The sequence below is a fragment of the Schistocerca americana genome, chromosome 1 (genome assembly GCF_021461395.2).
Source record: "Schistocerca americana isolate TAMUIC-IGC-003095 chromosome 1, iqSchAmer2.1, whole genome shotgun sequence".
In the NCBI taxonomy this organism is placed as follows: Eukaryota; Metazoa; Arthropoda; class Insecta; order Orthoptera; family Acrididae; genus Schistocerca; species Schistocerca americana.
Window position 1 is genome coordinate 517,946,863 of NC_060119.1, and position 26,151 is coordinate 517,973,013.

Genomic DNA, 26,151 nt, shown 5'->3' on the forward strand with positions numbered 1-26,151 from the left:
GCGCTACTACTGCAGTGGATGCCCACTACCTGTGGATTATGGCTCGGAGGAACCCTGGCAGCAACATCACCATGTTGAATAATGCTTTTTGTACAGCTACAGGACGCCATGTTATGACTCAAACTGTGCGCAATAGGCTGCATGATGCGCAGCTTCACGCCCGACGTTCATGGGGAGGTCCAACTTTGCAACCACGACACCATGCAGTGCGGTACAGATGGGCCCAACAACATGCCGGATGGACTGTTGAGGATTGGTGTCATGTTCTCTTCACCGATGAGTGTCACATATGCCTTCAACCAGACAAACATTGGAGATGTGTTTGGAGGCAACCCGTTCAGGCTGAATGCCTTAGACATACTGTCCAGCGAGTGCAGCAAGGTTGAGGTTCCCTGATGTTTTGGGGTGGCATTATGTGGGGGTCAATGTACACTACTGGTGGTCATGGAAGGCAACGTAACGTCTGTACGATACATGAATGCCATCCTCCAACTGATAGTGCAACCATATTGGCAGCCCTCATCGTGCACATCTTGTGAATGATTTCCTTCAGGATAATGACATCACTCAATTAGAGTGGCCAGCATGTTCTCCAGACATGAACCGTATCAAACATGCCTGGGATAGATTGAAAAGGGCCGTTTATGGACGACATGGCCCACCAACCTCTCTGAAGGCTTCTACGCCGAATCACCGTTGAGGAGTGGGACAATCTGGACCAACAGTGCCTTGATGAACTTGTGGATGGTATGCCATGACGAATAGAGGCATGCATCAATGCAAGAGGACACGCTACAAGGTATTAGAGGTACTGGTGTGTACAGCAATTTGGACCACCACCTCTAAAGGTCTCGCTGTATGGTGGTACAACATGCAATGTGTGGTTTTCATGAGCAGTAAAAAGGGCATTGCCTTAATGTAATATAGTCTGGCTGACTAGGAGTTATTTTCTTGCTTGTTGATGCCGGTGAAATGCGCTTTTCCTATCTTGTTGGGATCTACATATTGTGATGTTTGTTAATTATGAATTTCAATGTGTATGTGTGGTTAAATGACTATTATATTTTATTCATACAGACAGATGGTTTGTTTTATTATAACATTTTGGTTGTTTCGCTAGTATGTATTTCACTGCCTACTTTACGCGAGACTCTCGCGCATTACAGTAGTGCCCTCTCTCGTTAGATGTTCCAAGCGCAAGCTTTATCCGTTTGACACTAGGACACAAGTAAATTTGGTTCTATATTTCTAGTTACATATATGTCTTTAATTGGCGTGATACGCTTTATTTATTAAGACAAAGTTTGAATTAACACAACCTTTAATAATTTTGATGCGCTATGTATGTATTTATGGATTGTAATATGCGCGAGTCTGGCACATGCAAGTGCCCTCTCTCGGCGAAACAATCTACCTTAGTGCCTTCACACTCGTGTCTCAACAGTTCATAGGCGAAGTAACATTGTTAAACTGTTCGTTTTGATCCTGTACCCATTACACATGTTGTACAAATGGAGATGATATTTTAATCACTGACGACGCCTTTTGGCATAATTGTTTCATTATTCTCCAGTGCATGATGTAAATTTAGTAAGTACTAAAGATTGTGTGCCTGTATTACTTTAGCAATTTCACCGTTATTTAAGCTTCTGTTTCTCACTTTCGTTGATATGGCTTTTCTAATGAATGTGTCTTTCTATTCAGGAAATGTACTTCTGATGAAGGTATATTTATATGTACCGAAACCTTGGTCAAGAATTTTAATAAAAAAAAATTCTATCCTGCAACTGTTTTTGGCTGCCATCCTTTATTGTGAAGAATTTTAACAGTTGCTGCTGCAGCCATGTTTAAAATCAGAATGATAATGTTGATCTTTATTCCAATTTTCTGTACAGGTTCCGGAACTCTCGGAACTGAGGTGATGCAAAATTTTTTGATGTGTGTACATAGTTCACACGATATGTGAGACAGGGCAAGCTGAGTTTTGCGTGGGTGACGCTTTTTAAAACTTTGCACATTTGTGGACAGAAGCTTTTCCGTCTCCAGGAAATTTATCTCATTCGAACTGAGAATATGTTCAAGAATTCTGCAGTAAACCGATGTTAAGGAATTGGTCCGTAATTTTGAGGTCCGTTTTTTTCACTGATTATGCACTGAAGAGCCTACGATTTATCGTAGAAGATAATTAAGGAAAGGCAAACCTACATTTCCAGTCCTTGTAGACTTAGAGAAAGCTTTTGACACTGTTGACTGGAATACTCTCTTTCAAATTCTGAAGGTGGCAGGGGTAAAATACAGGGGGCGAAAGGCTATTTACAATTTGTACAGAAACCAGATGGCAGTTATAAGAGTAAAGGGGCATGAAAGGGAAGCAGTGGTTTGGAAGGGAGTGAGACAGGGCTGTAGCCTCTCCCCGATGTTATTCAATCTGTATATTGAGCAAGCAGTAAAGGAAACAAAAGAAAAATTCGGAGTAGGTATTAAAATTGATGGAGAAGAAATAAAAACTTTGAGGTTCACCGATGACATTGTTATTCTGTCAGAGACAGCAAAGGACTTAGAAGAGCAGTTGAACAGAATGGACAGTGTCTTGAAAGGAGAATATAAGATGAACATCAACAAAAGCAAAATGAGGGTAATGGAATGTAGTCGAATTAATTCGGGTGATGCTTAGGGAACTACGGGGGCGGTTCAGAAAGTAACCTCCGATTGGTCACAGTGCGGGTTGTGGGGGGAGTAGCGACGCCATCTGTGCGTTCACGCACTCAACAGGTCAGTCGGCATCAAGCCGTGGTCGAGTGAACGTCGTACCTGCTCTAGTTTGAAATGTGTGCTGCAATAGAAAACCCCGCCAAATGTGAAGTGCGTGCTGTCATAAGGTTTTTTACAGCCAAAGGATATTCTGCAGCAGCTATTCATCGTGAGCTTTGTGCCGTGTATGGACCAAGAGTTATGAGTGAAGGAGTTGTCCGTGAATGGGTACGTTTATTTAAAAGTGGACGAGAAAACGTTCATGATGAAGAGAGGAGTGGTAGACCATCATTGGTGACTGACGAACTCGTTCAGACAGTTGATGCAAAAGTTCGTGAAAATCGACGTTTCTCAATGTCGGAGTTGTCTACTGGTTTTCCACAGATTTCTAAGACTCTCTTGTACGAGGTAGTGACAGCAAGATTGGGTTACCGTAAGTTCTGTGCACGATGGGTGCCCAAAATTCTTACCGACCACCACAAAACTCAAAGAATGGCCTCTGCATTAGACTTTCTGTCACGTTATGAGGACGAAGAAGAACCATTGTTAAACAGAATCGTGACCGGTGACGAAACCTGGATTAAGTACGTGAACCCTGAGACAAAAGAACAATCAAAGATGTGGGCACATTCAAATTCGCCTACCAAACCAAGAAAAGCCTCGCAAGATTTTTCTGCCAGAAAACTGATGGCAACGGTGTTTTGGGATGCCAAAGGGGTGTTGTTGGTTGAATTCATGGAACGTGGTACGACCATTAATCAAGACGTGTACTGTGAAACAATAAAAAAGTTACGACGGGCTATACAGAACAAACGCTGTGGTATGCTGACTTCCGGTGTCGTTTTTTTGCACGATAACGCCCGTCCTCACTCTGCTCGCAGAACAACGGCCCTTCTTGAGTCCTTCAAGTGGGACGTTATCAACCATCCACCTTACAGCCCAGACCTGGTGCAAGTGATTATCACCTCTTCATGCATTTGAAGAAATGGCTCGGGTCACAGCGGTTTGATGACGACGAAGAGCTCAAAGATGCGGTCACAGGCTGGCTCCAGGCACAAGCGGGTGATTTTTATGCAGAAGGAATTTCAAAGCTTGTGAAGAGATACGATAAGTGCCTCAATCGCTATGGAGACTATGTAGAAAAATAGTGCAAAGATGTAGTTGTAAGATGTATATATTAAAATATTTTTATTTAACTTGGTGTATTTTTTTAAATCAACCGGAGGTTACTTTCTGGACGGCCCTCGTAGATTAGGAAATGAGCACTTAAATTAGGAAATGAGCACTTAAAGTAGTAAAGGAGTTTTGCTATTTGGGGAGCAAAATAACTGATGATGGTCAAAGTAGAGAGGATATAAAATGTAGACTGGCAATGGCAAGGAAAGTGTTTCCGAAGAAGAGAAATTTGTTAACATCGAGTATAGATTTAAGTGTCAGGAAGTTGTTTCTGAAAGTATTTGTATGGAGTGTAGCCATGTATGGAAGTGAAACATGGACGATAAATAGTTTGGACAAGAAGAGAATAGAAGCTTTCAAAATGTGGTGCTAAAGAAGAATGCTGAAGATTTGATGGGTAGATCACATAACCAATGAGGAGGTATTGAATAGAATTGTGGAGAAGTAGAGTTTGTTGCACAACTTGACTAGAAGAAGGGATCGGTTGGTAGGACATGTTCTGAGGCATCAAGGGATCACCAGTTTAGTATTGGAGGACAGTGTGGAGGGTAAAAATTGTAGAGGGAGACAAAGAGATGAATACACTAAGCAGATTCAGAAGGATGTAGGTTGTAGTAAGTACTGGGAGATGAAGAAGCTTGCACAGGATGGAGTAGCATGGAGAGTTGCATCAAACCAGTCTCAGGACTGAAGACCACAACAACAACATACACTGAAGAGGCAAAGAAGCCTAATATCGTGTAGGGCCCCTGCAAGCATGCAGAAGTGTCACAATACGAGGCATGGACTCGACTGATGTCTGAAGTAGTGCTGGAGAAACTTGACACAATGAATCCTGCAGGGCTGTCCATACAAGGGGCTGGAAATCTCTTCTGAACAGCACATTGCAAGGCATCCCAGATATGCTCAAAAATGTTCATGTCTGGGGAGTTTGGTGGCCAGCGGAAGTGTTCCTGTAGCCACTTTGTAGCAATTCTGGACGTGTGGGGTGTCACATTGTCCTGCTGGAATTGCCCAAGTCTGCCGGAATACACAATGGACATGAATGGGTGCATGTTTATGTATGTGTCACCTGTCAAGAGTCATTCTAGACATCAAGGGTTCCCATATCACTCCAACTGCACATGCCCAACACCATTACAAAGCCTCTACAGCTTGAACAGTCCCCTGCTGACATGCAGAGTCCATGGATTCATGAGGTTGTCTCCATACCTGTACACATCCATCCACTCCATACAAATTGAAACGAGACTCATCTGATCAAGCAACATGTTTCCAGTGGCGGTGTTGAGGCATAAAGCTGTGTGTTGTGCAGTCATCAAGGGTACACAAGTGGCCCTTTAGCTTTGAAAGCCCGTATAGGTGATGTTTCGTTGAATGGTTTGCATGCTGACACCTGTTGATGGCCCAGCATTGAAATCTGCAGCAGTTGTGGGTGGGTTGCACTTCTGTCACATTGAATGATTCTCTTGAAGTCGTTGTTGGTCCTGTTCTTGCAGGATCTTTTTCCATCTGTAGTGATGTCGGGAATTTGATGTTTTATCGGATTCCTGGTATTCATTGTACGCTTGTGGAATGGTCGTTCAGGAAAATCCCCACTTCATCGCTACCTCAGAGATGCTGTGTCCCATCGCTCGTGTGCTGACAATAACACCACATTCAAACTCACTTAAATCTTGATAACCTGCCATTGTAGCAACAGCAACTAATTTAAGAACTGCTCCAGACACTTGTTGTCTTATATAGGTGTTGCCGACTGCAGTGCCATCTGCTGCCTGTTTACATATCTGTGTATTTGAGTACGCATGCCTATACCAGTTTCCTTGGCGCTTCATTGTATATACAGGAGTCAACTGTGCATTTTCCAGTCACTTAGGAGTTTGCACTGGACAATATACTCAAGATAAATGCAAGTTAAATAAGGGGCCAAAGCCGCAGAGTACTCTTTATAAAACTGAAATTGGTTTCCTTCCAGACCTGGGATGTTACTTGTTTTCAACATTTTAAGTTGTTTCTCTATGCTGGGGATGCCTGTTACTATGTCCCCTGTATAGGAGTCTGTGCGATGGTCAGACGATGGTATGTTTGTACGATTCTTCTGCGTGAACGGTTTCTTAAAAGTGAAATTTAAAACTGTGGCTTTCTTTTGCAAATTTCTGCTGTCATGCTGTGAGTGAATAGGAGCCTTAGAGCCACATAGTGAATTTATGTAGGTCCAAAATTTTCTAAAAGTTTTTTGGCAAGAGTTTTTGCTGAGGTGTGACAGTGGTAATAGTCTTGTGCTTCACATGTCGATCTTTTTACATACGCATGAATCTCTGCTGACATTAGCCTTTGCTTCCTCAGCATTTTCTGAATTTCATCCTTAATCCACGTAGTTGGCACATATTTGTCCAGAGCTTCATTTACAGTCTGTTTAAATTTTATGCATAATCCTTCTGTCTCCATAATACTGGAACTAAATGATGTCAATTTATTGTCTTAATTGGGATACTAACAATTGCTTATCTGCTTATACTAGCAGAGATACTCTGATAGCCATCTTCATTGGACCTGCCAATGGTCTTGTGCTTTATGTGAAGTGTCAATGTTTAAACTGATACATTTTTTTTTTTTTCGTATGATTTTAACTTAGTGCTATAACTTCTGTTTTAGGGACATTCTGGAGAAAGCAGATGTAAATTCTTTAGATTTTAAAGAGGAGCCTGGATATATATATGCTGGTTGTGGTGACAACAAAGTTCATATTTTCGCTATAGAAGATGGGAGGCTTGTTAGAACACTGGAAGGACATGAAGATTATATTCATTCAGTACAAAGCTGCTCGTAAGTTCTGTTTGAAAATTTTGATGTACGAAAAAATGTTGGATTGTTTTAGTTGTGCTTCTTTTAAAATTTTCTGAGAAGTGTAATTTGTTGTTATGTCTTGAGGTTTCAGGAAAGGCTAATTAAAGAGGGAGAGCAGTACCAAGACTATGGCTTTCTTTTTAGTACATCTAATATAAATGAATTTACTGATGTTATTTTTCATTCTCTTGTTGTACACAGTGTTTTTGCAATGTCTCCTTATGGATAAACTGAAAACTGAGGTTACAGCAGAAATGGAAATTACAGATAAGTTAGATGCTTTGAAACATTAAATTTCTATGACTGTCAGTGATGATTCTAATGCTTGTAATATTTATTGGGAGAAACCTACCAGTTAAAACTGATACTGTTATTTTATTTCTGAATAACTGATATTTTCCGGTATTTGTTTGGCCTCGGTTGTACAGGTGTTTTTTATTTTTTACTAGTAATGAAGCAAAAAACTGAAATATCAGTTAGCCATAGCAGCAGCACTAAATTTTTTTATTCTTAAGTAAACCTTTTTTGAAAAAAGGGAAATTTTTATCCACAAATTTTACATTGCTTTGAAATATTGCATTATTATAGAAAATGGAAAAAGTGATCAGTGCCACAATAAAAATGGCAACAGGAATGAGCCACAAGAATGGTACATAAGAATTGGTACAGCATTGCTAAGACGATAATGTCCCTATTGCATTGAGTCATGGCTTAAGGTACGTGTGTACGTCGAGAGTGCAAGACTTGCTCCCACCTGATCTGTATGGTAGTTTCTCACTGTTGCTGCTGTATATCCATTCAGAATGGCACCAACCTTAGTCTGAAAATATTTTTAAAATATAACATGACAATGAAGTACAATGTTTCATTTGCTTTAAGAGATTAAAGATTTGTCTGCCACTTCTATGAAACAATAAAATAGGAAAGATATTATGGTAACAGTAATAAATTAAAAACTTAGCAACAATTAATTCATAGTGTACAATAAAAATAGAAAGTAGCTGATCAGCTGCCTGTGCCTACATAATTGCCATTATGTGCTTGTAGCCCTTGCAAAAGGCCAAATTAAGACAAAAAACAGATGACATAAAAGTCATTGTACCGCATCATAACGTAAAAAAACTACTGGAGAAACCAATGTTTCGGCCACAGTTACAGTGGTCTTCTTGTGGGTCTACTGGGTCTGGATTCTCAGCAGGCCCAGAAGAAGACTACTGTAACCTTCGCCGAAACATTGGTTTCTCCAGAATACTTTTTTGAATTATAAGATGATGTGATATACTCAGTAAACTTTTATACCAGTCAACTGGCATATGCAATAATATTACAAAAAAACCAAGGTTTTCAACCTCTGTTTTCACTGATTAAAACATGATTTTTGAGCAGAGTTTCAAAAAATTAGAATCAATAGGAGAATACTTGTGATTTTTTGTAATATTCAGCCACATATCACTTTTCAAGAAAAGCAGCAAACAGTGTATATTGTTTTATTTTATATTTAATATTTCGATTCTAGGTGTCTTGAAACTGAGAGAGCTACAATTTTTAAATCTCTTTTTGATTTGTGTTTTTGTTACAGAAAATAAAAGGGATAAAAAACTGAAAATTGGTTATTTCAGGAACCATTTATTTTGAGTGGTTTCATCAGTCAGGTTAAACTGGCGTGGGAAAAAACCGATATAACTGAAAATTGGTTGTTTCATCAGTAACTGCCATCCCTAGGAGGCATACTGGTTGAAGAAAGTGAAGCGGCTGAATGTTGTTGTTAGTATTTTTATTGAGCCAATTATAGCCGTAGAAGGAACTTGAGGTGTCTGGAAAGCAAGCAAGAAATATTATTGATACAGTTCCTAAGATAGTGAAGAGCCATCAAAGGCAACAAACAATATTTAGGATGTAAAAGAAATAATTCTTCATTGACGGATTATGTTTGTCACTGTTCCTGTGGTTCTGTTTTTTGTAAAAAGGAGAAATCCATCCATAATATAAATTGTAAATGCAACAACTCATTGAATAGTTTAGATGCTGAGTTGTCGATATGTGCATAAATGTGGCTGAGAACATCATTAGCTTTTGGATGAATCCACCTTCAGATCTATAGCACACACATGCACGTGCACAGCTAAATTGTCCAGGCTGACTGCATTATGTGGGTTATGTTGGATTTAGTGGGTGAGGACAGAGAGGAGGCAGTGAGTGGGTGGGAAGCGTGGCTGATGGCTGGGAGGGAGAAACAGCAAGTGCATGGAATAGGAGTGTGTCACTGGTGAGCTCATTCTGGCTGCAGGTGGCGGAGTTGTGTGCAGCTCACTGACTTGGAGGAGCTTAGGACATCTGTAATTCAGGTTATGGAGTAGAAATTAATTGAGATCGAGGCTGTGAGGATTATGGGATTGAAGGATGCATTGCAAGAAAAATTTCTGTCTTCTTAATGAAGAGAAGTTGGTGTTGGGATACAGACAGCACAGGTTTCTTAAGTAGGCATTGAAGTGGAAAATCATGTGCTCTGTAGTGTATTCCACCTCTGGGTACTCAGTTTTCGTCGTGGCCACAGTTTGGTGGCTTCCAGGCATTTGAGTGGACAGTTTGTTGTGCCTACATAAAATTTTCTGTAGATATTGCGACAGAGCTGGTATGTGACACATCTATTTGCGAGGTGATCATGCATCTTGTTGAATAAGATAAACCTGTGATGGAACTGGAGTAGGTTGTGCTGTTTGGATATATCAGGCAGGTCTTGCACCTTGCCATTACACAGGATTATGATTCATGTGACAGTGATTTGGCAGTATGTATGTGTGTGTGTGTGTGTGTGTGTGTGTGTGTGTGTGTGTGTGTGTGTGGTTACTCTGAGTATGTGCTGATTTGAAATTTCCTGGCAGATTAAAACATTATATCATTGCAAGATTCAAATCTGGAAACTCTGACTTTTAACATAGCATTCACCTCTCAGTGATGTGGAGATATGCATTTCGAAATATGACGACAATTTCAGGCTGCCATTTTGTCTTCCCTCATCTTAGCAGTCATAACTTGTACTCTTAATTCACTACAAATTCTTCAAAAAAACAGGCAGTGAGCTACTTAACTTTGAAGTATCATAATAAATATGACCAGTAATGAAAACCAATAACCTCATCATCAGGTGATGATTAGAGATTTACTATTAGAAATAATAAAATAGTTTTAACCCAGAGTTTCCCTACAATCATTTGAGAACAATTATACAGTGAAAAAATGTGAATCCAAACTATGTGGTGTTTTAATTTTAATGCTTTAAGTAATTTTGTTTCATTTTCATAGAGTATGTTCTTTCAGCTTTCTGCCTTCCTCAAATTAAACCTAGATGTCAACTCGATTCTTTTCATGGTGTGGCAAGGAAGTCTGCCATAAAGAGTCCACGACAAAGAATTGCGGCAATGAGTCTCTATAGTGTATCACAGTGCGTACTAATCAAGCTAAGCATGTACATCATTTGTGTTACTTATTAAATTTGTTCCACCCCAGCCAGCATCCTATACATATTGCATCAATCACAAGCACGTACACCCATGATTCGCATACAGTATTTACATTGTTTATAAACATATTACTGACATTGTGATGTGCTTTGATTGCTGTTATGAGATGTCACTCCTAATGCCAATTCAGTATGTAACACACAACATTCATGCCTCCAGACAACTTATCTGCTGTGCGCTGCTTAGATCATGTAAATTATATGAAAGTGATGGTAGTTAGTTACTTAATGTTGTTCTCCGAAGTTTTTTAATAACTCTGTGCCTTGTCCCACAGTCACCTGACTGTAGATACTTAATGACACCGATTTGAGGCTGGTCTGGTTGCTAGTTTCATATAATTAGGACTGATTTTAAAAATTTTAATGTGCCATTATAAACTATTCCTTAAGTAGTTAAAGGTTTGACACAGTAGTACAAATATTAGAGTTAGAAACTGTGTATATGTTTTGAGGCAGTGTACCTCACACTGTGTAAATACTCAAACTATATTCATCAAGTATTTGATAATGAGAGCACTTAGTGATCCAACAAACTTTGCACATAAAAACCCAGAGGTTGGGGGGGGGGGGGGGGGGGGGAATTGTCATAACATCTTTATTTCTCAATATTTTTACCCCAGATTTTAATCACCTTCAAAGTACTTTCCATTGACCACAACATACTTCTTCGAACAATCCTTCTGTTGTTGAAAACAGTTTTTAAATTCACATATTCGATGTTCTTTTGCCTTCCAGTGGTTTTTGTTTTACCTCCTCCACAGTAGCAAAACGCTTTCCTTTCATGTCCATTTGAGTTTGGGGAACAAAAAGAAATCACAGGGTGCTAGATCCATGAGGTGGGGGGATGGGGGCAGGGGTGGTGGACAATTGGTGTCATGCCGTTTTTGGTCAAAAACTGCTTTATGGAGAGGGCGGTGTGGGCCGGCGCATTGTCACGATGGAAGAACCAGTTGCCTATGTGCCAGAGATCAGCCCTTTTCTTTCGAATACTCTCCCTCAGTCTTTTCAAAGCCTCCAATTAGAACTCTTGGCTGATGAACTCCACGTGCACAACACCTCTGAAATCAAAAAAACAAATGAGCATTGTCTTGATGTTTGACTTCACTCGGCGAGCTTTTTTGGGACGAGGAGAGCCACTTGTCACCCACTGGCATGATTGCTGCTTTGTTTTGGTGTCGTATCCATAGCACTACGATTCATCACCAGTAATTACCTTGGAAAAAAATTCAGGGTCGTCTTTGAGCTGATTTTGAAACTCCAAACATGTTGACACTCCCTTTCCTCATCCCTGAGAAGGCAAGGGACAAATTTGGCTGCAACTCTTCTCATTTGCAACTCTTAAGATAAAATCCTCTGAATTGAACTCCGTGATATTCCAGACATCTCACAGAGTTGATCAACAGTTTGGCGACAGTCTTCATGACCGAGAGCATTGATTTTGTTGACATTTTTGTCACTTCTTGACATTGAGGGGTGTCCTGAACAAGGTTGTCTTCAGCTGACTTTTCTCCATTTTTAAAATGTGGAAACCACTCGTAGACCCGGCGTGATTTTACTTAGGGCAGCATCCCCAGAAGCAGTTTTAAACATTGCAATAATTTCTGTGGCTGATTTCCCCAACAGGAAACAAAATTTCGTAGCTGCGCATTGCTCTCAACGATCTGCCATCACATTTTTACCAAAATGGAAAAAGTTATTTTACTAAAAAAACTCTCACGGGTGAACCGGCACCCACTGCGACACAGCTTCACACACCGACTGTAGTGGCATGACGGTAGTGGGAATCTGGTTGAACAATGGGTTCCCCCACTCTTCTTCCCCACCGCAGCCCGTTACTTGTGGGTCTTCCCTCGTAGGTTCAAATCTTTTCTAAACTTTTTCTCGCTTGTATGCTTAACATTGAATGGTTAACACATTAACTCATGTTAAAGTGTAATCAGAAGTTTTAAGCTTTTATACATGGAATTCGATTTTTTAGAGAATTGAGGGCTTACTCATTTACTCTATTGCCTTGGAACCGTTCGAGGTTGCTTTAATAATGAGTTCTTCATACTGGTCTGGTAAGCCCAGTCACCAATGTTATTTAATATTATTCCCATTTAATATTACTAAAGGCTTGTCTGAAATTGCATGTAGATATTGTAGAGGTCAATATTGCATTGATATGCTTGTTTGTATATGTCTCAGTCTGAACATCTGACCTGTTTTAGATCTGTGAGCCCTAAACCATGCTGGTACTCTCCCAATATCTCATTTGCATAGGATACTTAACCTATTATTTAAAGATCCAACTGGGATGTTGTATTTTAAATATCTTAATATTCAAAGCTCCAAATGGAATTTTGTATTTTGCCTGCAGAAAGTAATCTCTCTGTAATTGGAACAGCAGATCTTATCAGCTTCTTAAATATTGGCTAGATAACTGCAAGTTTCATATTTCTGGGAGTTTTTACTTTATGAAATGAAATGCACTACTTCCTCCTCTCTTCGTGAGCTCTGCTTTAGTCTTATCACTTTCAGATACCTTACAGTTTTTCAAACTTTAGAGGATTCTTTGTACTTCTGTAGCCTCAATAGCCTGCAGTTCTTCTGTTTAATGTGACAGTATTTCGTCCCGCCTCATGTCACCACCAAGAATCTCTTTGGAGTGTTCTCCCTTCTGCCTATTATCTTGTACTCGTCAGACAACTGATTTCCATGCTATTCCATTCATGCTGTAAGTTTTGGTCTTTATTCTTGGATTCCAACAAAATGTCGTGTATAATTTCCTACTTATAACATATGTTAATGAAATCTGGATTATACATGTTCTTGACAGTGTGTCTTCAACTAATTGTACCAGCACATACTACAGAATGTAGTGAGAAATGTAAGCTGGATCATAAAATACTTTTAAGAAGTGAAGCAATGTCGCTGTTTTGGATACAAGGTCCATTGAATGCTGAATTGTTCCTGTGGTGTTATTTGCACTGGATTGCTCAATGGTCTGACTGAGGCAGAAATCCAAATGTACCTCTCTGATCAGGGTGTCATTGCCATCCATCAGGTTATGAAACAAGTAGGTAGCTCCTTAGTACTCACACTCTATTTCTCAATTTTGATAGAGTGGTTCTTCCATCAAAGATCAAAGCAGGTTATGAAGTTATCACAGTCAGACTGTATATTCTGAACCCGATGTGCTGCTACCAGTCCTCATTACAACCACACTTGAGAGTCCTGTCAACACCCAGCCAAATGTGTGACATGTGGAGGGATGCTCACGAGAGCGATTGTCTGCCTCCTTATCCCCACTGCATCAACTGCTATGGCGACCATGCTGCCTCATCCCATTATTGTCCCATGTATCTCGATGAGAGGGCTGCCCACTGGATCTGGGTGAAAGAAAAAGTGCTTTACCTGGTTGCTCACAAGTTGTTCGCTGTCAGAAACCCTCCATTCTACCTTCTGTCACCTACAGTATTGTTCTTGCTACATCTCGCTCCATGGACTGTTCTTGCTACATCTCGCTCCATGGAGGACTTGACCATGCAGACATGGAACCTCAAATGGAGCACCGCAGTTGTGTTGTGAAATTGCATGGCGACGTGGTAGTGTCCCCGTCTCCTTCTCCAGCTGTGCAAGACGTCACCAAACTTTCGCCTCGTGGGGTGAAGTCACCAGCTACACAACTGGCAGACCGGTAAGGACAGAAGAAGTACTTCCGTGAAGACTTCTATGTCCCTCGAGCCAACCAATATCTGAATCTTCCTCTGCCAAGTGGAAAGGCTCAAAGAAGTCAAAGGCAAACGGTCTTCTCCTTCATTGACTCGAAGATTCTCTTCGTCAGTGTCACCACATGATAACCTCGCCTGGCCAACCGCCATGTCACCAGTGCGCACCACCAACAATTTTTCTGCCCTGGACTCCGCAGGTGGACAGAAGGAGAGTGCCGACACCCTTAGACCTCATGGAGCAGTATCCTCTTGCCTCTGTGCCCTGTACCAGCGAATCTTTAGAAGGCTGGCACTTGGCAGCTGCCGAGGTGACAACCCTTCATTTTATCCTCATCATGACTCTCCTTCAATGGAACATTTGCAGCCTTCGATGCAACAAAGAGGATTTACAGCTGCTCTTAGAATTGCAGTGTCCACTTGTTTTCTGCCTTCAGAAAACAAAATTGCGTCATCACGGCTGCTTTGAGCTCTCGCATTTTTCCCGGTTCGTTTTGACCTTGACCTTTTCTCTTTGAGCTGTTTACATCCCTCCGTCACTCAGTGCCACCAAGGAAGACTTCCTTCAGCTTATTGTGCAGCTGCCTCACCCCTTTTGCTACTTTAAAGTGCACCATCCCAGAACCTGTCTGAGAGGTGCCCTTTTATCCGAGCTTTCTAATCAAAATGACCTCTTCTTCTGTAACACAGGAGCACTCATGTTCCTTTCAGACTCCATGCACACCTATTCTCATTTGGATTTATCCTTCTGCACTGCCCAGCTTGCTCATCGTCTCGAGTCGTCTGTTCTCTCTGCCAACTGGCCGCTGTGGCCGAGCAGTTCTAGGCGTTTCAGTCCGGAACCGTGCTGCTACTACGATTGCGAGCTCAAATCCCGCATTGGACATGGAAGTGTGTGATGTCCTTAGGTTAGTTAGGTGTAAGTAGTTCTAAGTTTTAGGGGACTGATGACCTCAGAAGTTAAGTCCCATAGTGCTCAGAGCCATTTGAACCAGATACTGGCATGAAGCCACTGTCATACCCAGGACAAACATCTTCCTTCTAGCTACTGCCCCATTTCTCTCATCAGCTGCGTTTGCAAGGTGCTGGAACGTATGATTCATGCCCAGCTGGTATGGTGGCTTGAGTCTCACAATTTACTAACCTTTGCATGGTGTGGATTTCGAGCATGCCATTCTGCAATTGTCCATCTTGTTACTTTGTCCGCCCACGTTATGAGTAGTTTTCTGCAGAAATCCCAGACTGTGACCATGTTTTTTGATTTGGGAAAGGCCTACGACACCTGCTTGAGTGATGATATCCTCCATACTCTCTACATGTGGGGCATCTGTGGTTGCCTACCCAGTTTCCTTGAGGAATTTTTAAAAGACTGGGCTTTCAAGTTACGTTTGGGTTGTGCTTTGTCAAACACCTTTATCCAGGAAAACGGTGTGCCTCAGGGTTCCATCCTGAGCATTGTCCTCTTTGTTATGGCCATTAATCCTATAGCGGCTAAAGACATCAGTGGCCTAGCAGCATATGACACTGTGTGGCTAAATGGACTGACTCCTGCTGAAGTTAAAAATGCATGTCCCAAGTAAGAAACTGACGACACTTGTGGGAAATATGTTAACCAACCTCTACTTCAAGGTCAGCATTGGACAAAAACAGAGCAAGTCATTTACTTAGAAAAATGGGCTCTCTCAAGGGTCTGTCCTAGCACCCCTACTTTTCAATCTGTACACCAGTGACATGCCAGACATTGTTAGCACAAAGTTTTGCTATGCCGGCAACCTTGCCATAACGGTACAAACCAGCACACTTGAGGAAGGAGAAGCTATATTATCTAGAGACTTAGAAACTCTCAACACATACTACAAAGCATGGAGACTCCATCCAAATACAGAAGACAGAAGTTTGCGCATTCCATCTGAACAACAGAATTGCAAACCAGCAGTTGAGTATCAGCTTCTGCCAACAAAATGTTAGACATAATTTCCAGCCTAAATACCTTGGTGTCACACTAAATAATTTCATCTGCCGAGAAGGGAGTGGACAAGGCTGAACAGAATAAGAAATGGCCACGCCAGGTGCAACACTATGATGCACAAGTGGCGACTTCGAGATTCTCCAGCCTGTGATTGTGGGGCCCAAGAATAAACTGTTCAACATATTGTTAGAGACTTTCCTCAGAGGAAGTATCCTGGACCATATAGTGACTTTATTAATGCTACTCCTTCTGCTGTTAGTTGGCTTCAATCATTACATATTGAACTATGATTAAATGTATCTGCCTTTTTTAACTTGCTATTATATCAGTCAAAGAAGTCAGTAATATTAAGTAAGTAATTTTCACAATTTAAAAATGTGTATACAGTTTGTACCAAAAAGTAAAACTAAAGTATATGTAAATACTTACCTAGATATACGTGTAAAATTAACCTTTATGTACTTGTCAATGTTAGTTGTTGTTGCCATACGATAAATAAATAAAATCCTATAGTGGCCTGTCTCCTGCGGGGTATCTCCAGCTCCCTTTTCATTGATGAATTTACCATCTATTGCAGTTCTGCACGGACCTGTTCATTGAGCAGCATCTTCAGTGATGTCTCAATCGCCTTTACCCATGGAGCATCAGAATGGATTATGTTTTTCCATTGACAAAACCGTTTGTATGAATTTCTGGTGGCACAATTGGTTTCTTCCTCCATCTTTACATCTTGGGGCTTTTGCTCTTCCGTTCATTGAAAGTACAAAATTCCTGCCCCTCATTCTCAATAGGGAACTTTCTTGATCCTTCCAAGTGTCTTACCTGGCAGCTCGCTGTACGTGGTCCCTCAGTGTCCTATGTGTCCTCAGTGGTACTTCCTGGGGAGCAGATTGAACCACCCTCTACCATTTGTACTAGTCCCTAGTCCGTTTGAAAACAGACTATGGGTGTTTCGTGTATGCAGCTGCATGTCCATCCCTCTTACACCGTCTCAATACTATCCACCATCATGGCATCTGTTTGGATACTGCCATGTTTTACGCTAGCCCAGATGAGAGTCTGTATGCAGAAGCTGCTGAACTATCGCTGTGCTACAGCTGTGACTTTCTCCTCAGCAGATACGTATGCCCTTTGTGTGCCGTGTGTGGCCACCCATCCTATGCCTCCTTCTTCAATGACTCCTTTGATTGCCAGTATGGGGCATGTCCTCCTTCTCTGTTACCTCATGGAGTTTGCTTTTGGCTCATGTGTTGTGGCAGCTTTGCTTCACGCTACCTACAACTTTTCTAGTGGGTGTGAACCCTTCACCACCTTGGCTTCATGTGGTGGCCCGTATGCACCTTGACCTTCATTCACTTCCCAACAACACTACTCCAGCCTTGCTCTATCACAGTTTCACAACCTTCACATGGAACTTTGTGATAGTACTTTTGTGTACGCTGATGGTTCTCGGACTGACCTTGGTGTTGAGTGTGCCTTTGCCGTTGTCATTGATGCCAACGTTTTCTGTATTGGCTTCTGGAAAACTGCTCAGAATTTACAGCAGAGCTCTTCCTGCTGTATCAGGCCACACAGTACATCCAGCGACACAGACTTTTCAATTGAATCGTCTGCTCAGATTCTCTCAGTGCCCTTTAAAGCCTCTGTGTGCTGTACACTGTCCATCCCTTAGTGCAACGAGTTCAGGAAAGCTGTCACTTGCTCAGTCTTGATGGAGCCCCTGTGATGTTTATGTAGGTTCCTGGTCACATCGGTCCGACAGCAAATGAGGCCACTGACGCTGCTGTCACTGCTCCAGTCCTCATACCTCAGCCTGTTAGTTATTATATTCCCTCCAATGATCTATGTGTTGCTGTCTGTCAGCTGGTGGTGTCACTTTGGCATCGCCACTGCTCCTCCTTTCATGGGAACAAGCTTTGGGTTATTAAGCCTCTCCCAGAGGCTTGGATGACCTCCTCTTGGCTCTCTCTCCACGAGGAGATAATTTTAACTAGGTTGTGTGTTGGACACTATCTTTTTAGCCAACACCATTTGTTAAGTGGTGCTCCACCATCACTTTGTGCACATTACGCTCAACTTTTGATTTTCCACCATTTCCTGACGGAATGCCCTTTTTTAATCACTTATGTCCTCGTTTGAGTTTGCCGTCTGAGTTATCGGCTGTTTTAGCGAACGACGTTTGGGCTTACTTTTTGTCTGTCATAGCAATATGTTGGAGGCTATTTAATTTTTAGTTCTGGCCCTCTGTTTCTCTGTGGTGTATTTTATAGACTTTTCTTCATGTCCCGGTTTTTATCTGTCTTCTTTGACGCTGATTGGGATTGACATGTAGTTGTTTTTAACTCCTTTCTGTGTCTTCATGTTCTACAGTTTGTTTTTACACAGGTGCATATGATCCTAGTTGTTTTTGTGCCCTAAAACAAAAACAAAACAGAAAAAAATACTGTGATTTTGTTTGAACTGGATTATAATTGCGTCTTTAAATGAAATATCCAGTAGAAATCTCAGTTTTAGGTTAATCAAGAATTGCTAGTGTTCCTTCTAAATAAATTAGAAAAAAAAAATTTGTTTCATTACTGAAAGTGTTTACTCATTAATGTTTACATCAACATGCACTGAGTTGACAAGAGTCATTGGATAGTGACGTGCACATATACAGATGGTTGTAGTATCGCATGCGCAACTATAAAAGTGCAGCACATTGGCGGAGCTGTTATTTGTACTTAGATAATACAAGTAAAAAGGTTTCCGACATGATTGTGATCAGTTTTTAGTTTTGGTTATGTCATGTTCTGTAGATCATTTTCCCGATTATTTTTATCGATATGATGTGGAACAAGTCAGATTACAAGATATATATATATATACATGCATGAATAGTGTTAATATTAATATTACTGAAATTTTTAGTTCTACACATGCAACTACAGTCAGAGGAACAATTTTTTTTTTTTAATTTTTATTTTTTAATTTTTTATTACCATTTCTGAAACAGAAACTCGTCCATGGAGTAGAAGGAGTTGTCCAAAAGAAATGATTTAAAGCTAGATTTAAAACTTGATCTGCTACCTGCCAGACACTTGACGTTGTTGGGCAAATGATCAAAGATTTTTGTTGCTGAATAATGTACTCCTTTTTGAGCAAGTGACAGCTTCAATAATGGATAGGAAAGGTCATTTTTCCCTCTAGTGTTGTACGTATGAACATCACTGTTCTTTGTGAATTGAGATGGATTATTTGTAATGAATTTCATTAATGAATATATGTACTCTGATGGTGCAGTTAAAATACTAACTCCTTGAAAAGGTGAACACCACTAATTATTCCCACTGCTTTCTTTTGTGCAATCAATACTTTATGTCGAAGTGGTGAATTACCCCAGAAAACTATTCCATAAGACATAATTGACTGGAAATATGCAAAGTACATTAGGAGGCGGATCTGTTTATTACCACGACTAGCGATTATACGAAGAGCAAAAGAAGGTGAACCTAGTTGTTTGAGAAGCTCAGTAATATGCTTCTTCCAGTTCAAGTTGTCATCAATGTGAACACCCAAAAATTTGGAGAAATCTACCCTCTTAACTGAGCCCTGTTCATGTGCTACATCAATTGTTGGTATGACTCTATTCGGTGTACAGAACTGGATATAGTGAGTTTTTTCAAAATTAAGGGAGAGTCCATTTTCTGAGAATCACTTAATTCTTTGAAAGACATCCTTAAAAGTACCTTCAGCTGCTTTTTCTGGAATGGGATTTATTATAGCACTCGTGTCATCTGCAAAAAGTGTTACTTCCACTTGCTGTACGTTAAGTGGGACAGCAGAGGACCTAAAATTGAACCCTGTGGGACTCACTTTGTGATACCTCCCCATTCACTAGAATTTACCACCCTCCCAACATTATTTGTGCTATTCAGCACAACTTTTTGCTTTCTGTTCATTAAGTATGATTCAAACCGGCTATGTATATAGCCTTCAATTCCATAAAACCTCCACACAGACTTTGAACACGAAGTGGTAATTGGAGGTAGATGCATGGGTCATTCTGTTTCAGAAATTGTTAGGGAACTCAGTTTTCCAAGATCCACAATATGAAGAGAGTGCCAAGAGTACCAAATTTCAGGCACTACTTCTCATCATGGACAACACAGTGGCCGATGGCCTTCACCTAATGAGTGAGGGCAGTGGTGTTTGTGTAGAGTGTCAGTGCCAACAGACAAGCAGCACTGCACGAAACAACCACATGAACCAGTGTGGGGCCTATGGTAAACATATCCATTAGGATAGTGTGGATAGGATTGTTTGGTTACAGCAGCAGACGGCAGACGTGAGTGTATTTGCTAACAGTATGACATTGTATGCAGTGGCTCTCATGAGCTCGTGACCATGTCAGTTACACCGCAGGCGACTGGACCTGATGAGTCCCAATTTCAGCTGATAAGAGCTGATGGTGGGCTTCAAGTGTGGCACAGTCTCTGCCAAGCCATGGACCCATGTTGTCAACAAGGCACTATGCAAGCTGGTGGTGGCTCCATAATGGTGTGGGATGTGTTTACATGGAATGGACTAGGTCCTGGATGACAATGCACCATGTGATCAGACCACAATCGTTGGCGACTGGTTTGAATAACATTCTAGACAATTCAAGCGAGTGACTTGGCCATCCACATTGACTAACATGAAACCCATCAAACATTTACAGGACATAATCAAGACATCGGTTCATGCACAAAATCATGCACTGGCAACACTTTCGTAATCGTTGACGTCTATAAAGGCAGCTGGCCAAAAGGAGGTCCGGCATGCTATTAGGCAGTGTCCCATGACTTTTGTTACCCAATATAATTGATTTATGTATGTGGAAAAATTAATACTTCAAATGAATTGTCAATTTAGCTTTTGCATTACTTTTTTAATGGTGTGGTAGTGGACACCATACTTTCAGAACTTCTAGGGAGTGAACAGATCTTTGATATTGCAGTATCTATGACTGACCACGTACTTGGTGTTATATATCGTTGTCTTGTAAACTTATGTTGTTTTACTCTATGGACTGACGTGACAGTTTGTCTGTCACTGAAATGCTACCATTGAGAAAGATTTAGGAAGCATAACTAACCGATGAAAGGAGTGGCTTGCAAAAAAAATTTGTTTGACTGGTCCTTGAGTATTGTTCATCAGTCTTGGATCTTTGGATTAATAGAAGATCCAGGTTGGAATAATGATGATATTATGAAAAGAATACGTTGCTACTCACCATATAGAGGAGTATTGAGAAGTCTGTTATACATTTGAACTTTTGGCCAAAAGGCTTTCTTCTAAAGTAGAAAAAACACACACATTCTATGCCCGCACACCCACCGTCGTCGCGACTGCACAGATATCGCTTTGACGCCCTCCCCCCTCGGCAGTGGAGCTGATCTCAAAAGTTTGTGTATATATTGTCCCGGCTAGTTAAGAACCATTCCCTGCCGTATGGGTCGGGCATAAAACATCTCTGAATCATGTCGTGAGCCTAGTCATGTGAACTAGCAGTTGAAAATTGATCGCATCTTTCCAGAGATAATTCATACACTTTCAACCACGATGGACCCAAATACAGTTTTGCTTTTTGTTACTTTGGAGTAAGATATCAGTTGAGTTCCAGTCTATTTTTACTAATTTGTTTCCCTGAGTAATTTGATTTAGTTACTTTAGCAGTCTGTATGCATTCGTTGAATCCTATTAAATATGCCTGTAGAAAGTTTATCAGCTTCCTCCAATAACCCTTGAATGTTAACAGATAATATTGTCTATGTACTAGCTGATTAAGGAATTTAGTAAACACTGGGAATGTCTCGTATATTTCTGTTTTATTGACACAATTAAGTTCTTAAATTAATGAGAGATAGCACTGGGGGATCAATGAAAGGCGAGTTGATCGTAGTGTGTATTGTTTCGGTCTGATAACAGTCAGTCAATACCACATTCCTTCATGTACCTATCACCAAAGATATGATTTCCCATGAAACTGTCCTTTGCCATTAATGTCCGATAAATTATAAATATGCCGCTGGGCCTTACAATGTCTAAGCTTCTCAATTCTCAAGACACAATATTAATTATGGGTTTGAATCCTTACAATGTCTGTTCAGCACAAGTTTAGTCATTTAATTGGCACTATTTTACACTTCTCGTTTATTATCGGAATCATCTTGACAACGAGCAGCGAAAATACTAGTTTGATAAGGTCCAAACTGTTTTCGTTCCCAATAGTGAATAAAATCTCAATTCGACATAAAAGTTTCCGTATTGTCAATAAATCTCTTTACAGTTGTAAGTGTACGCTCGTAGCAGTTCGTTTGACATGTACAATCACCATTCACTTGAACATCAATGTTTGTACACCCAATCACCTCTAATTGACTCTGTCTCTGAATTTATCCAAAAATAATGTATTCTCCACCATTCCAATGTCTAATCCAGTTCTAAGAGTGCAATTAAATTAGGCTTCTAATCCCAAAATTCTGACTTCTCCGGATGAACTGCGAACACACTCGCCACCGCTGAAAACAAAAACTCAAGAGACCTAACAATGCTGCGCATTGCTTTATATATTATATTCAAAACAAAAGGCAGCTCTGTTATGTTTTATTTGGGTTCCCTTTGTACTACTTTGCATTACTCTATTTCGAATATCTACTCTTTGTAAAATTTCAACTAACTATTACTTCGAAATACTACTACCGTTTTTTGGCTCTTAGGTCATTTCGTATTACAGAATTTAATTTAATACTTGTTTCTGTATAACCATTCTCTAAAGAGCAGTTACAATTTGCACAAGCATAACTCACAACACACGATCACTGTCTCGGGCCACTGAGGCCAAACTGAATGCGGCAACTGTGCCTGATGGTGAAGCAATCTGTGGAGTGTGGGTTTAAGGAGGAGGCTGGGACGGGGTGGGTTGGGGAGGGTTAGGGAGAGAAAGGTACAGTGCTGCTTGTGGGAGCGTGCAGGTATGTGGCGGGGAGAGGCAAGGTTTACTTCTCTCCTTTTCCACTCCACTGCCCCTTCCCCTCTCAAATCCCCTGACTGCTACCCGTCTCCACCATGTCCTTTCATGCTCCCACAAGCCGCACTACACTTTCCCCCAACCCTTTCCCTGTCATTCCTGACTACCCGCCTCAGCTGCCTCCTTACCCCCACCCACCCACATACTGCTTCTCCCTTCAGGTGCAGTTGCTGTACACAGTCCAGTTCCAGCAGCCAGAGACAGGTGTCATATGTGTGTCTGCAACTCAACATCTCCTTTATATGGTTAGTAGCGTTATATCTTTTTCATAATACTGGATTAATAGAAGAGAGAGAGAAGATCCAATGAAAAGCGGTGTGCTGTGTAGTGTGGTAGACTACAAGAAGGGCATTGTGCATCATGTAGAAGTTTACCGTTGAAATTTTGAGACTGTATATTCCATGAATATTTAGGAAAAATATTGCTTCTTTTCACAAACCTCTTATGAAATGACCAAAATGAGAAAATCAGAGAAATTAGAGCTCATACAGAGATTTATTGAAATTTGTCGCCCCCAGTCACTATTCATGAAATGAACTGGGAAGGAGGGGAAAGGGTAACAGTACTAGAAGTACCCTCTATCACACACCCCCAAAAGTGGTTTGTAGATCACAGAGAGTAGATATAGAATAATAAATAACAAATAATGTACAGTGAGTTCCTATGTTTTGCAGAAGTACTGTGTTTAAAGATCGTATAGACTCAAAGTGCATTTTGACAGATTAATTTATTTTAAAAAAATTATTTATCATACTGTTCACTTACAACTACAGATGTTGTGTGAGGAAGGATAAGGAAAACTCCAAGAGTTATTTTTTTCCTAAACTGCACCAAATTTGGAGGCTGTGTTTGCTCTCCATACTCATAGTAGATGATGCTCTATGCCTAGGTAGTTAAGAATAACTGGTTCCAAGAAATATGACAGATGTGAAGGTAGAATGGTGTGTAAAATGTCCTTTATCGACCATACTACCAGCTGGAACTCATATTTTATCTCATAGCTGCAGAATACAGACTATGACTTTAGTAGATCATCTAACTGGATGAGGTGGTGGAAATTGAGCTTAGAGTTAGATTTTCTGTGCTTTCTTTAAGTCACTTCAAGCAGATGTTGAGTAAGTTGCTTTGAATGGATCACAGCTGAGCCACTTAATCTGTTCCTTGCTACAGTTCTTACAACCTTAGTCTTGACATCCCCTTTTCAAGTAATTTAGCATACATTTAATGTGGGTGAACAAACTACAGCATGACAGTAAAAGTCGTAATTGTCTTCCATTTTAATACTCTTCCTTTTTTATCTACCCATGCCCCCCCCCCCCCAACTCTCTCTCTCTCTCTCTCTCTCTCTCTCTCTCTCTCTCTCTCTCTCTCTCCTCCCCCTCTCCCTCTCCCCCTCTCCCCCTCCCCCTCTCTCTCGGTTGGCACCAGAGGAGTGCAACAAATCAAGAATGCAAAACAGGTTTATAGTGCACACAGTTTATTCTATTCACATTCCTGCTCTTTCATATCTGTTTGTTTATAGGATGCCATGCTGAGAATGCTGAGTTGGTGAAAAACCATAATGTCACTCATTTCAATAATGTTTTGGATCTTATATATGACAAGATATCAGTATAGAATGGGAACAATAATTTAATGAATTGGATTTAATGTTCAGACCAGTGATTAAATTGTTTCAGGGATTAAGCTCATTTATCAACTATTTTATGACTTCATCACAGAGTTTTATTTACTAAGAATTAAGGTACAAGCTTAATGTACGTGTTTCTTGCAATGTTTGGTGTAATGCATCTAGTTACTTACCCGTTTATGAGTGCTATTATGTGTCACTTATGCATACATGTGATTTTCAGGGATAATCAGATAGTATCTGCAAGTGAGGATGGAACTGTACGTATTTGGGATTTAAGACAGACGAGAGCAATAGCTGTTATTCAGCCACATCTGAGTAACAAGGTAGCTCGGCCAGACCTGGGGAAATGGATTGGAGCAGCTGCTGTTTGTGATGACTGGCTTGTATGTTTATCCCCTTTGCTGTCTTATTAGTCAATAATTTCCTTTTCTTAATAGTTTTAGTGAATTTTCCCCTCTCCCTCTTATTTTCTGACTCTGTAGAAATGTAGCTTATATTTAGCTTTGGTTATGTTGTAGAACTCGCAACAGCAGGTCCTTTGAACAACAGAAATGGGAAATGCTTATTGAGCACTTCCTCCATTCTTGCAGTCCCCTCTCCCCAACCTCCAATAGTTCCCATCTTCAGCCACCTCAGTGCAACTTCCTTACTCCCAATCCATTGCTCTCTCACCAAGCCTCAGTCATCTTGAAACTGTACTCATTTCTCTGCCATGTACACTACACCACATCAATATCTTATTATGTTACGATGATTAATCCTCGTTTGGTCACTGCTGCTAAGACTTCTCTGTTTACCTTCCCCATGCTCCATGCATCTCCCTTCTCTGTGTTGCCATAGAGTGTTTCTCTCATCTACAGCTGTCTACCCAAGCAACCACTCAAAACTCGCAAGCTATGTACTTTTTTCCAGAATATTTTTTAACATTGGTGAAGTAGCTGACCCTTCCCATTTAGGAAAAAAAGTCTAGTAAACATGGGCCCTATAATTTGTATCTGGAGAGCCACGAGCACGTGTTCGTCTTCAATACTATGAAATACATTCCTTCTACTTCAAACTCTTCACTTTCCATATTTCGGAAGGAGGTGGTATGGACCAAAACAAGGAAAAAAGTCTAGTAAACATGGGTCCTAAAATGTGTACCTTAAGAGCTATGATCACTTGTTCAGTAGAAGAAATGTGTTTCACACGACTGAAGATAGACACATGTTCGTAGCTCTTAAAGTATGCATTTTGAACCCCAAGTGTAGTGGATCTTTTTTTTCTGGGTTTGATCCCTACTGCCTGACGCCAAAATATAGAAAACAAAGTCCTTTTGTAGAAGTGATCTGTTTCGTAGTATCGAAGGTGAACGAGTGCTCATAGCTTTTAAGGTATGCATTTTAGAGCCCATGTTTACTAGACTTTTTTTCTTGTTTGGTGTAAGGAACCTGTTGCTAAAACTTCTAGGTATTTTTTGGGGGACATCCTTTATGAAGGTGCATAACGTCC

At 40.6% G+C, this 26,151-nt stretch overlaps 1 protein-coding gene across 4 annotated transcripts in view; it reads left to right on the top strand.

Annotated features, from left to right (window-relative positions):
* LOC124605282 (THO complex subunit 6) overlaps positions 1 to 26,151 on the top strand; it is a 54,816-nt gene that overhangs the window by 19,082 nt on the left and 9,583 nt on the right. For all 4 annotated transcript variants that reach the window (XR_006978632.1, XR_006978631.1, XR_006978633.1 and 1 more), the window contains exons 3-4: positions 6,583 to 6,753; positions 24,881 to 25,043. Coding sequence is in view for 1 of the 4 variants with exons in the window: in XM_047136863.1 (XP_046992819.1) it covers positions 6,583 to 6,753; positions 24,881 to 25,043 (334 nt within the window). In the remaining 3 variants the exon portion in view is untranslated. The remainder of the gene's footprint in view (positions 1 to 6,582; positions 6,754 to 24,880; positions 25,044 to 26,151) is intronic.